The sequence below is a fragment of the Puma concolor genome, chromosome C1, assembly GCF_028749965.1.
Source record: "Puma concolor isolate L17-30 chromosome C1, mPumCon1.1.hap2, whole genome shotgun sequence".
Taxonomy (NCBI): Eukaryota; Metazoa; Chordata; class Mammalia; order Carnivora; family Felidae; genus Puma; species Puma concolor.
In genome coordinates, this window is record NC_141674.1 from 114,760,831 (window position 1) to 114,774,438 (window position 13,608).

The window sequence follows — 13,608 nt, forward strand, 5'->3', positions numbered from 1 at the left end:
AGGCATACCAGGTGTGTTTGCCAGCCCTCACAACCATCCAAGGACCTGATTTCTCCTGGCTGGGTGCCCAGAAGGGAAGAAAGAGCCTAACAGTGTGGCAACCTATCATAGAGCACTGAGCAATTTCACAGCAAGGGGAATAGAAGGTGTTATAAAAACAGAATGGTATTTTTAAGGCTTTGTGTGTTGAGTCTCCTGCTCATCAGCTGGGATAGCGTTCCATTAAAAATCAGCACCTCACCTCCATTGATTTTCAACTTCACACTTTTTTAAAAGCTGGAAATATTCTATTTTTAGCCTGATGGATGGAGAAAATTAAAGAAGAAGAGTATCCATAGAGATGAACTCCTCAACATAGTGTTAAATTAGGAGAAAGTGAATGGAATAAGCTATAAAAACTCATAGAAATGTTGTCATGTGATTTTGCCAAAATTTGGGCATCTTTGACTTAAATTTTCTTCAAGGTTCTCACTATTACATTGATGGCTCTTCTGGTGGTCACTGAGCATCTCACAAGAGCACTGATGTGACAATCTAGAATCCAGACAGTACTATACATGTCTATGCAAATAAACACTGTTCTTGGCTACTTAAGGATGATATCTCTGGAATTAGGCTCAACACTCATAGGTTGGTATTTACTAGGAATCTTAAACAAAACATGTAATTTTAGCCTTAAAAGGGCCCACAAGATTTGATTAGTATAGAGTCTGTGAAGAAACAGCTTTGGAGTGACACAATGATACGCTTATTCAAGTACAAGAGCTAGGTAAAATCCAAATTTAATCTCTCTTAGTCCAGTGTTCCCTTCACTGTGTTCCAAATTTCTAAATAGAAAATTTTAAATAATATATTTCATTATATTTTTAAAATAAAAAAAATATTTTTTAGTTCTATTTTAGATAGGGAGCATGTGCACAAGCAGGGGAAAGAGACAGAGAAGGGGAGAGGGAGAGACAGAGACAGAGAGAGAGAGAGAGAATGCCAAGCACGTTCTACTGTCTTAACGTGGGGTTTGATCCCATGAACCTGGGATCATGACTTGAGTCGAAGTCGGACACTCAACCAACTGAGCTACCCAGGTGCCCTGATAATACACTTCATTATAAAGCCAGGCAGGGTTTTAGCCAGGTGGTATTTTTCATTTCCACAGGCATCCAAAAAAATAGTAACATCATCCATGATGACCTTTGGGCTGTGTCATCTCTGATGCGACGGGGCATCACTGGTAAATGCTACCTTGCAAGGCACAGAAAGGCTTGCTGAATGGCTGAGAGGTCTTCAGGGCTGACAGCAACGACAGTGCCCCCTGCATCAGAGTCTGATCTCAGCACTGCCGGTATATCCCATTTGCTTTCTGAATCTCTAGGTGCCATCCTGGCAACAGCAGGAACTTAGGAAACCCTGGTGAGGTTCACCCCTGCTGGGCCTCACCGTAGTCCTCAGCAGCCCCCTGGCTCGGTTCTTACATTTTTCTAACAGTTCCACCTCCTACCTCTCTACCGTCGAAGTCAATTTCACAGCTCACATTTTCGATGAAATCTCCCACAACTATAGCCAGCACCTTCAGATTGTGTCTTTCTAAATTATCCTTACAGCTCACTTCACACAGTTTGACACACAATTCTGTAAATGGCAAACCTCTATTTTGTCGTGTGTTTTTGTTTGGTGACCCCAACGAGACTATAAAATTACAGTAATCGGGGCCCCGGCTAGTCATTTATTTTTTTACTCATCACCCCTTATTCCTTGTGTGCTCCAGCCTCCCTCACTCACCCTGCTTCCTCTCTTACTTCTTCCTCTCTTACTTCTATCAGCACTCTCCAGCCACGTCAAGCCACTCACACATTCAGTCTCCTTTTTCTTTTCTTTCTCTGCCACACTCTTACCAAAGATCAACTCAGGCCTTCTATTTGAAGCCTCCTTAACACCAACATGCCATCATCGGAAGTTATCATCTAGATGCTGGTTCTCTCTGATCCCACAGCAAGACTGCAACTTTTGAATTGAGGTGCGCCCTTGTGACTTTCCTTGGCCAATAGAATGTGACTGGACGTGATGTTTACCACTCCCAGGGGGAAACTTTCAATGGCCAGTGTATGCTTTCTCATTCTTCTCTCTGCCACAGCAACCTCCTGGGTGTCAGAGCACCGCCAGTATCCCAGAATGAGGACAAAGTGGAAGAGGGCCCCTGCCAATGTGACATAAGCATGTAACACAGGTATGACACAACCACTGGTTACTTAAGCCACTGACAGGTGAAGTTGTTTATTACAGTAGCCTAACCAAGCCCATCCAGACAACACCCTTGACCTAATAGCTCCCCTTGGTGAGCCTAGGGCACATAGTCTCTCCTCTGCCTCCAACACTTATTCCCTTTCCTATCTGTGTTCCTGGCAGGCCACAAACTCTCTGAGGATATGGCTTATAATCCTATATGTATCCCACATGGCCACCAAGAAACACGTGTTGAATGAATGAACCCAAAGAGCCTGCCCCACGTTGAGCGCAACCTGAAGTCAGCACTGGCACTCCTGGAGGTGTGCCCATTCTGTGGGTAAGTCAGGACCACTCACAGTTATGGCAGGTGGCGCCACTGTAACCCGTGTTACTGCAGTTACAGGAGAAGCTAGTCCAGGACTGGGAGCAGCCTCCTCCATGTTCACAGTAGTTTGGCAAACACCTAAGGAAACAAAGCAAAAGCAAACAAAATAAACCAACTCATTTGACATGAAGGGAAAACACAAAAATGTCTGATACCCAACTACATGGACTGATAGAAGAATCTGATCTTCTGTATGTCTATACTAAGTCAGACTTGAGTAACAGCAAAACAATTCCTTGGCTTAACTGCAAGACGCAGGTCTGTCCAGCACTACTGTGAGATGAAATGCTCACAGCTGATTTAGGCAATTACATGAAGCATTTCAACATTGGGGCAAATTGCCATTGACTTAAAGTTAATTTGAAGTGGTCAGGATCTGTAAGATTTTTCATTTACCATCGAACAAAATGTACAAAGATTGCAATTTTGCATTTTGGAAAGGTTTTGCATTTTTAAAGGGAAGGGAAAAGGGGCAGATAATTGAGGTCACTGTCCTCATGATTCTCTTCTGGGTGATGGCCAGGAATCTATTTTAAACTACACATGAAATTTAAAAAGATGTTACCTGCTCATTTAACATGCAAGGAAGCTTTATCATTTCAAAAAATGCCAACCCACCCTTAAAACGAGGCCTTTACTACTTATGATGAAAACAGTACGACTATTCTGAAAAACATTTTCACCACACACATTAAAAATTCTCTGAAGCATTCATATAATTTGACCCAGCGATCATACTTAAATGGCTCTATCTTAAGAATATATTTCAAAATATAAAGACTATGCATGCTAATTAACATCATTCACAAGGCAGCCATGATGAATCAATGTAGATGTCCAACATTAGAAAACTTCTTAGGGAATTTTTAGTACATAAAATTAATGGGCTATCATAAAGCTACTGCAAATGCTTAGCAAAAAGGATTATAACAAACTGAGACTGGAGTAAGTGAAAATTCAAGATATTAAGCATGGCCACAACAAAGTAAAATGAACACGTTATATCACAAAAATGATAGGAAGGACAGACTTCAAGCACCACTTGAATTAATGGGAGTGAAGGCAAAGGTTCATATCTTCTGGACAGAGATCATGGGCTTTAGGGTCACTTATATCTGAGTTCGAATCCCAGCTCAGGCATTTGCTGCATGATGTCTTGGGGCAATTAATTCTCTTCACTTCTTACACACACAACTTAAAATCTCTACAGCACAGGAATGGTTGTGACAGAAATAACCTGGTGAATGCTCAATATTAATAATGAATATAATTAAGAGTAAAAGCAGTGATAAATACGGGAACTCTTGAAAATAATCTTGAAATATAAAAAATACCATGAATTTAAAGGGGGAGAGGGTATGAGTAAGGAAGTTACAGAAGTGGTCTAATACAATAAAAGGGTTCATTATGTAGCCTCTGGGAATATGAGGCAAGCAAAAGTAAGATGATTTATCCTAAGTGTCCTATATAGGTAGAAAACCCTCCAGCAATGATTGTTTCAAAGCCCAGAAACTAATATTCCTGCATATGTTCAGACGTATTATTAGAAATTTTCCGCTCAGCACAGCAAACGTACAATTGTGCTGACAGGGCTTAATGTCTGGGGAAAGCATATTGGTAACTCCATAGTATCTAACTGTGGCTTAAAGAACAGAAGGGGGGAGGGGAAAGAGGAACCAGTAATTTTTCTATGGAACGTGTTCACAGAAACCAAGCAATCAACACATAAGCAAAAACAAGTGGTCCCTTCCCTACTCCAGATTACATCCTTCCTCTTGATTCCCATTCCCAGCTCTTAGTCTTGGTCGAAGGGAAAGAAACAGGCTTGTCACTGATATGGACCAAAGTCCCCGCCCCCTACTAGCCTTGAGTTGTGGGGAGTTACAGAAACTTGAGGCATCAGTGTCCACATCCACATATTCCAAGCAAAGATGTCTGCCCCAGGGTGTACCCTGATGGAGAGTCTGTGGGGCTAGCCTGTGAAAGCCCACCTACCCTACCCCTGTCTTCTCTTACATCCCAGCACCTCCCTGCTTCTGGATCACGCTGCTCCTGCAGGGCATTTTCTCCATCATTTTCCCCACTGGAATTGTCAAGTTGTTACACAACCTCTCTTTACCCCTATCCAACTCCATTCCACTCCCCTTGTCCCAATGCCAAACACGCACACACATACACACACAGGTGCTCCCCTTCTTCCCCCAGCATATAGTTAATTGCTTTAAAGATGGAAAGCAGAACAGAGCCAGGTGGTGAGGTACTTAATCCTATAGTTCTCTTGGTTTCAGTACCAAGAAGGTCCACATCGGCCTCTTTTAACGTCTGACACTATAGAATACTCAGAAGTTCTCAGGGGCCATGTTTTCATCCACAGGAAGAAAGCTTGTGGGCAGGGAGAGAGAGAGACAGATAGAATACTGGGGTGCAGAATGCAGCAGAAAGACCGAGAGTTCTGACAGTACTTGTGTGGCTGGTTTTGGTTATTCCAAGATTTGGCTGCACCCCTGAACTTCTGAGGGCTGCCTGTTTTAATCTGTATCAGGTGCTGTGAGATAACCCAAGATCATTCTAGAAAAAGCCCTATTCCATTCAGGCTGGCTTGAGCTGGGATTCCATGACTTTCAACTAACAGAATTTTACCTTTTGTAAAACAGCACTCTATGAGTACAAAAACAAATGAAAACCCTTGTTTTCCCTCTATTCTATACGTTAAAATATTTTAAAACTCAAGATTGCCAAATTCAGTCTGGCATGTAGTAGGAGAGGCCTGGGGGAAAATGGTAAGAAATATGTGGGCACTTTGAACACATCTTTAATAAGCTTCACACAGACTTCATGTTGCAGTGTTAATAAACTCCATTTGCCAGTGAAAGGGTAGGATAGAAATTCATTGCTTATGGTCACTTTAAAAAATGATATATTTCTGAAAGGGAAAAGAGTACTTTGGTAAGAAAAAAAACCTAATATTCCTAGAATGAGAAAAAAAAAATGAATGGATGCTTGTAGCTTGGTTCATTTTGGTTCAATGCATACTATGATTAGAATAACTCATCTGTAAAGCTGACACTCAAAATAAAAGATGCATAACCCCAATTTGCTTATTTAACAAGGGCAGTTTTATGAGTATAATTTCCACATTCTTTAATCCGTTCATTTTAACTTGTGCTTTGTTTCTTTTTCTCCCTACTTGCCATAAACTGAGCACTGAAGGCATGACCCAGAAAGAGAACAGTGGAGGTGCTACCAAAGTGAGAAGGCCCCACTAAGGGTGAGCGTCCATCACTATCTTAGATGTAAAGCCCTCAATTCAAATTGTTAGGAGATAATCACTCTGAATTCCTATCTCCTCAAATTCTAATGATACTTCATAGGCAACTGGATTTGGATGGATGTGCTTTCTCTTGGTGTACACTGGTTTAACAAAGCCGTCAGCATGAGTGTGACACTTGCCTTTGTCCTGTCCAGGAGCCCAAACAAGCAAATGCAGGGATGTGTGTCAGCAAGGACTTAGAGAGTGGGAAAGACCCACTGGAAGCTATTTGCTTCTTTATCAAAACAGAGAATGCATGGGCTGAAGGGTGAGGACAGAAAGAGTTGAAGGAAAGGCAGATGAGAGTGAGAAATGGAAGGAGAGGGAAAAAAATAGAATATGGACAAAAATTATAATGAGATTTAAGTGAGAATTTGTAATTTTCCCCCAAATCAAAACTTGTTCTGAAAGAGAAAGATCATTGCTGGTTGGGGCTGTGGACAAGTGAGGGCAGAGGTGAAGTGGGAAGAAAAGTCCTCCAGACTGGTCCATGGACCTCTCTAGTGGCCACCACCCAGCCTGTGGGAGTGCATGGTTCTTGCTTCACTGCTGTTGTTTTCTGGTGTGGCAGGTTGTTCATAAGGATATACGAGAGAACAAAACATTTCTCTTTATTTTATTAATTTTTTTTCAACTTTTATTTATTTTGGGGACAGAGAGAGACAGAGCATGAACGGGGGGGGGGGGGGGGTGCAGAGAGAGAGGGAGACACAGAATCGGAAACAGGCTCCAGACTCTGAGCCATCAGCCCAGAGCCTGACGCGGGGCTCGAACTCACGGACCACGAGATCGTGACCTGGCTGTAGTCGGACGTTTAACTGACTGTGCCACCCAGGCGCCCCAAAACATTTCTCTTTAAAGGCCAAAGAAGCTGCTTCGAAGAAGGGAAAGAATTTGTCAAGATGTTGGGAGATTGTGCCAGTCAGACGGCCAAAGATGGACATTTCTGAGAACGTAAACCAGAGCCCAGCTTCAAACATCCTAGCCAGCACAGTTTCTGCTAACCACAAGTTCTCTCCACTGGCATTAGGAAGAACAAAAAGACTGCCTGGAGTTTTCGTCAAGAATGTTCGGAGTGGTTATTTCCCCAACTTAGCTTTCACTGAGACCATGAAAAACTTTCCAGCTGGAGCAGATGAGGCTTGAGAAAAGCATTAGGGAACCAGTGGGGTTCAAGATAGTTCTGGAAAATGTAGTCTGTCCATTCATTTATAATTTAAAAAGTTTTGTATACTTAATACCCATTTTTGGCTTTTCGTACACAAAAACCAGATTACTGAGCAATAGACATTGCAAGTCTCATAAGTATATGCCAGTGACTTCTGAGTTTATACTCTGTGCTCATAAATGCAGCTGTCTGCTTCACAGCTCCACTTGGGTGTCTAACAGATGTGTCAAACTTTGCACGTCTAAATTTCTTATGTCCTGCTTCTCCCCCAGCCCACCTTCCACCCATATCCTTCACCATCAGGTGACAGCAACCCCATACCTGACACTGACTGTCTTGAATCCCTTCCCTCAGCCCAGGTCCAAGGTAGGAGCAAGCCTTCTGGTTCTGCCTCCAGAATCTGTCCTGCATCTGACCACTTCCCATCACCTCTATTGCCACCACTGCGGTCTGGGCCACCAGCATTTCTCGTCTCAACAACTGTAGTCTTCAATGAACTGACCTCCCAGCTTCCACTTTTGTCAATTCCCAACACAAGTGCAAGTGAGATCCTCTTAACCCTTAAGGCAGGTTGTAGTGAAACTCTCCAATGGCTTCCTGCTGTATTCAGGGTAAAAGAAACATCCTTCAAATGACCTACCAGTCCCTGCTGATCTGTACACCCATTAATTCTCTGAATTCACCCCTAATCTTCTCCCTTTTCTACATCTGACCAAGCCACAGAAGCCAGCTTTCCATCTTTCCAGTTGACCTCCTCATTGTCCCTAAAGCATACCAGGGATGCTCCTTTGTCAGGGTCTTTCACTGAGATTCCCTCTGTCTAGAACGTTCTTCCCTGGATGCCTACACAACCCACACCTCATTGTCTCCATGTCTCTGCTCAAATGATACCTTATGGAAGAGGCCTCCCACATTTATGCTATTTAAAATTGCAAACCCCCCTTCTGTCTACATACCCAATCCCTTCTCTCAACCCTATTTTGTCTACCATTTTACTGTATCTTCTAAACCATTGTATACTCTGCTTATGCGCTCAGTTTATGATTTGTTGCCTATCTCTCCACATAAGAAAGTAAGCTCCATAGAGTTGTTCTCTCTTGTTCACTGAGTATCAATGTAGTAAACGGTAGGTGCTCAATAAATGATTTTTGATTGATTGGATGAATGCATGTATGAATGAATGGATGAATGGATGGTCGGATGGATGGATGGACATTTCTGGAGTGCAACAGTCAGCTGAAGCTGCCCACTTTTAGCAAAGCCTCTTTAGTTAGCTGCAGTGTATCTGGCCTTCTTTTGTTTGTTATTACCTGCCTGACACTGAGAAGCACAATAAGAGGTAAGTGGGGATGAGGGGTGACACAAGAGCTTCACTTTTTTTTTAAATGGTAAAGAAATAGTGATACAAGTAAAGAGAGCTTTCTGCACAGTCATAGATGAAGGGCAATTTAAAGAAGGGAGAAAAACACAGCGAAGAGGTGGTGAAGTTGATGCACACCATGAATGGATCCTCTTTACTGTTCTTTATGGATGCACAGAAATGATGTAATCCCTTTTGATCACTTGTGACTACTGGGCTGTATTGTTGGGTCGCAACAATTTTATCTCCCAGGTACTTACAGGGATAACTGGCTCCAAATTGATCTGAAGCAGAACACTTTTGAATGATGCAACTTAAGAGCTCCTGAGAGGAAACATCTAGCATTGCTGATAAGCTGTGTGCAATTTCTGATAGATATTAATGAGACAAAAAGGCTGTTTAGGAAATGCAATTTACCCATCTAGCTCACATTGATTACTGTCACCTTTAACCAGATATTCCAAAATGCAATGACCTTTAACCAGCTTTGTGACTATCCTAATGATGTTTAACCAAACATCATTTTCATGGCTAATCTCCTACAAAATACGGCCACCAAGAGGCAATTTAGATTTGCTTTCTTGAAAGCTTTCCTCTTACCCACTTCCTCTTACCAAGCTTAAAATGAAACTTGGAGATGTGCAAAAAGTCATATCTGAGATGTTGCTTTAATGCTGTTATTTTCCCTGTTTCATAAATGAGGAAAGTAGGACAAGATGAGAGTAAATAACTTGTCTAACTATGAAGTGACAGAGCCAGAAACGTGAGCCACGCTACCTGTCACTGAAGCCTGTATTCTCAAACACTGTGCACCTTCTCTCCAATGGAAGATGATCCAGCTCCTTACAAGCAAACTCTCAGCATGCATTAGGACATCACTTCTGCCAAGAGCGGAAGGGAGGGAGGCTTCATGTAGTTGCCCACTGATTCCAGAAACTCATTAGCAAACTTAGAGCTGCAAGGTTAGACTTTTTCAAGATATTTTCGGTAGCTAAAGAGGTCTTAATGACAGTGAAAACTGTGTTAAATGAGAAGAAATAAACCCGAGGTAGAGAATAAAGGACATATTATATAATTAGTACAATGCTATATAATTCATTCTATAAATTCTATAAATTCAGGGATAAAGCAAGAGGAAAAGAGGTTTTGATCTTGTTTTCAATCTCTTTTCACTACCAAATTGTTGAATTCTTAAAATTATTAAGAAAAATAGAAAATATACTCAGGACCCAAAGTTGGCCTTTGAATTCAGGGCTATAGACTTCATGGCCGGTCCACCAGGATGTCATGGAGCCCTTGACTGAGAACCCACACATAACCAGAGTTCAAGGTGTTTCACTAACATCAACAAAGCTCATGTTTCTATCTCCGTCATTTAGCAGAGTCAGTGTCTTCTTTGGGCACAAAAATTTTAATGCCAGAAATTTCTGAATTTAGTATCAAAAGTTTAAGATGAACAAAATCTTAGTATTAATATTTGAGGGTTAAGAAGGAATAAGGTACCGAAAGAGAAAAATGGTCCCAAACCCGATCTCAGCCAGAAACTTTCGTATAATATAATCTACATCTTGCTGGGAAGAAATTAGTATAATTGACTTTGATAAATATGCTTAAGCATATTTATCATGGATTTTAATAGGATTAAGACCAATGTCAGTCCATGGTCAACCTTACAGGGAACCTGACTTAAACAGTCTTGCATCAAGTCCAGGAGTTTAATAATCATTAATTAATTTTTTTTTAATTCAGTCTAACAAGGGACATATTTAAAAGGCCCTTAAAAAAAGCCTCTGCCAAGAATGGATCTTTGAATTGGCCGGAGATGGGTCTTTTATCTTGTAGCAAGACTGAAATAAAACTTTGAATTTGCATTTGTAATTTTAAAGAAATTTGGCCTATGTGGCCTAATTTGGCCTTATAAACACCAATTTAAAAAGTGTAAGATGACCAACTTAGACCTTAAAAATCTTCCTTAGTAGAACATCTAAGATAAATAAAGTTCACCAAAGTTAAATGTTCATTTTCTGGATGCTTAACTTGTAGAAATATTTGTGGCATTAATGCAGTAACCTGAACAACTTGGAAAGCAAATAAATCATATTATAAATGTAGTTTAATACATTTGAAGGTATTTAAGTCACTAAGTCCATAAATGGGCTTAAGCATTATTCAAAGGGCTTTAGACCTGAGTGCTAATACTTGCTAGACTTACAAGAAGAATACGGTTTTAGAAGCTGAATTTACAAAGTTGAAAAGAAAACCGTAAAAGAGCAAGATTTTGAATTCATAATTTTAAGAAATTTAGCATCACTCTTTGAAAGAAAAATGACCTTACAAACAGTCTAACTTGCATGAAAAAATCCTCCTTTGTGCATGCCACACTTTCATCATACCTGTTGTTGGCTGATTAATCCAACAGGAATTCAATTTTACCTTCCTAACCCACTTTATGGGGGACACCGTGCTCATCCACAGGCTCTACACAGTGCCCTTGATTCTCACCTTGAAAGCAACTTCCACTTGTTGGACGCTGAATTCTATCTCTAGTTCCCCTGCATCAGTGTGGCTCTGTCACTTTAGTGAGTACTTTTTGGTGAAAATAGTAGATTTTAGGTTCATTCTGTTAATCAAATTCTCCTCCCAAATGTTCTAAACTCCCTTAAATAGTATTTAGGTGAATGTATCTCTTGAAAACCAGCTAACCTTGGATTTTATGTTACTTTTCTTAACTTGTAAGTGTCAGGGAAAAACTGTTACATCCTTTTATTTTCATTATTTGTTTTTAATATTGGACAGTGGTTCTTTGTAATTTTTTTTATGATTTCTGAGTATTTCTTCTTATTTTACACATTGTTCCTGTTTGGCCTTTGCCTGTTACGCTCTTTGGCGTTGATGCAACATGTGAAGGCTGTTGCCACTGACTGATGTGGTGGCATTTCCAAAATTTAAATTATGTATCTGCTTTGACTTAGCAATTCCATTTCTTGGAATAATGCCCTAGAAATACTTTCTTAAATGCACAAGGATATACAAGATAATTATCATTATTTTTTTTAACATTTATTTATTTTTGAGACAGAATGTAAGTAGGGAAGAGGCAGAGAGAAGTGGGCTCCAGGCTCTGAGCTGTCAGCACAGAGCCTGATGTGGGGTTCAAAGCCACAAACCATGAGATCATGACCTGAGCCAAAGTCAGACATTTAACTGCCTAAGCCACCCAGGTGCCCCAAAATTATAACCGTTATTAACAACTTAAAAAAATGGAAACACAGTCCACCATTTTGGGAACAGTTAAAGAAATGGTGGTACATCCATACTACAGAATGTTATGAGGCAATTAAAATGAATACATACATCTATATGTAAGGATGCTGGAAAGTTCTACATGTGTAATATAATATTAAGTACAGAAACCACACTGCAGAATAACATGTTTAGCTTCTGCTGTTATGGCCCTCATCATTATAAAGAGAAAATAAGGTCTAGAAGGAAATGGTCCAAAATGGTAATCTGTTAATAGTGGTTACATGTGGGAATGAAAGTACCATCCCACTCTTTATTGATTTCCGGCTTGCTCATTGCTTTTACAACAAAACTGGAGAGAAATATATACACGAGCTTACATTCATATTTTATTTTGCTATTAGACAAGAGCAAAGGGAAACTTTTCTTTTAAGAAATGGTCTGTAAGAAGAGTGAGTCAGGCTGTCCCAAGACACAGTGTCAGCCCAGGTTGGGGACCAGCTGGACAACAGAAGAGGTTCAGGTGAATGAGTCTTGTTTTCTGCTTAAAGCTACAGAGGCTCAGTGAGCCCCCAGGTCCCTTACTAAAGCAGGGCAGACACTCAAACCCAAGTCCGACTGACCAACTTCCACCTTCCTCATTAAACTCTGAAAATAAAATTCAGTGGGTGAGGCCTCTGTTCCTCTGGAACACAGCCCACCTGGTAATAGAGTCCTAATGATCACATTCATTATGGCCCTCTATTGATCCATGTAAATTTTAAAAGTCTCATGTAAAAATTAAAAAAAGAGCATCTTTTGTGTGAGAAAATAGGCACGCAATGGTGTGTGTCCCTGAGTAGCTATCCTTCTATGACAGTTATTTATTTAAACACATGCACTGTTAGATACATGCACATCCCCCCAAAAAATCCCCAACCTGAACACAGCTAGAGGAACTCATCTGTTTAGATAAGCCTGAAAAAATACTCAGTGTATGTCTATAAACACCCACAGAAAAATTTTGTCCTCAGTATGAAATTTCCCCTTTCCGCATTCCCCATAACAGATTGAAATGAGTAGGACATCCATTGGCAGACCTTTGAAATTCCCAAATGTTCAGATAAATGGTTACCTACAAATGAGTCTGAATGTATTTATGCTCCATTGAGTTACTTCCCTTTTTAAGAATTCTCATCCCTTCTTTATACAGCTGAAGGTCAGTTTCAATTTCTATATGCTTTCCTTGGAGACAAAAGAACAAAACATTTCAATAGTCCTCAAAATGCAAGCTGACTAATGCAAGCCTTTTAATGAAGCTCATACATTAAAAATCAGCTAGGTTGCGTTCCTTTGTCTGTTTGCTTTAATTAGCAGCCAACTGCATTGATCTTATTTTGGTCAGATAGCTTCTCTGAAAGCTTTTGAAACCTATTTCTATGCCTCTCCATTCTAACAATTACCATAATCCCATTTTACCCCCACAGTTGGATCTTCATTATAATTGAAATTTGTTGTAATTACAGCAGATGCAGACATTAAGGAATTAAGTGAATAAAAAGAAAAGTGTCAGAAGTCAGCTTCCTAAATTTCCCAGGGTCTAGTTCACAGCAGGCAGCCAATTGTCAACTGTTGCTGAGAAGATCCCAGGATAATGGAGGAAGCAATGGTGGTGTACCTCCCGGGAGTACCTTTCACCCAGAGCCAGGCATCCACAGCAGCACAGCTCTTCCCTGCCCTGGCTTTTGATGGCCAAATGGGAAGGTCCTCTCTGCACTCTTCTGCAAACCTAAGGTTCATGACCAAGAGATGCTCAGTGCTCTGCAAAGGCCACTTCTTTAAAGCAGAGGATGTTCCGATTCAAGAAGGATGTATCAGTGTTATCTATTCCAAAACTGCTAATATGAGGACCAAGCTGAGGCCATGAAACTAATAGCAAATCA

General features: G+C 40.6%; 1 protein-coding gene across 3 annotated transcripts in view; it reads right to left on the minus strand.

The window, feature by feature from the left end:
- CNTNAP5 (contactin associated protein family member 5) overlaps window positions 1–13,608 on the minus strand; it is an 811,538-nt gene that overhangs the window by 312,839 nt on the left and 485,091 nt on the right. For all 3 annotated transcript variants that reach the window (XM_086718348.1, XM_086718347.1, XM_086718349.1), the window contains one exon: window positions 2,577–2,683. In XM_086718348.1, coding sequence (XP_086574474.1) covers window positions 2,577–2,683 — 107 coding nt within the window. The remainder of the gene's footprint in view (window positions 1–2,576; window positions 2,684–13,608) is intronic.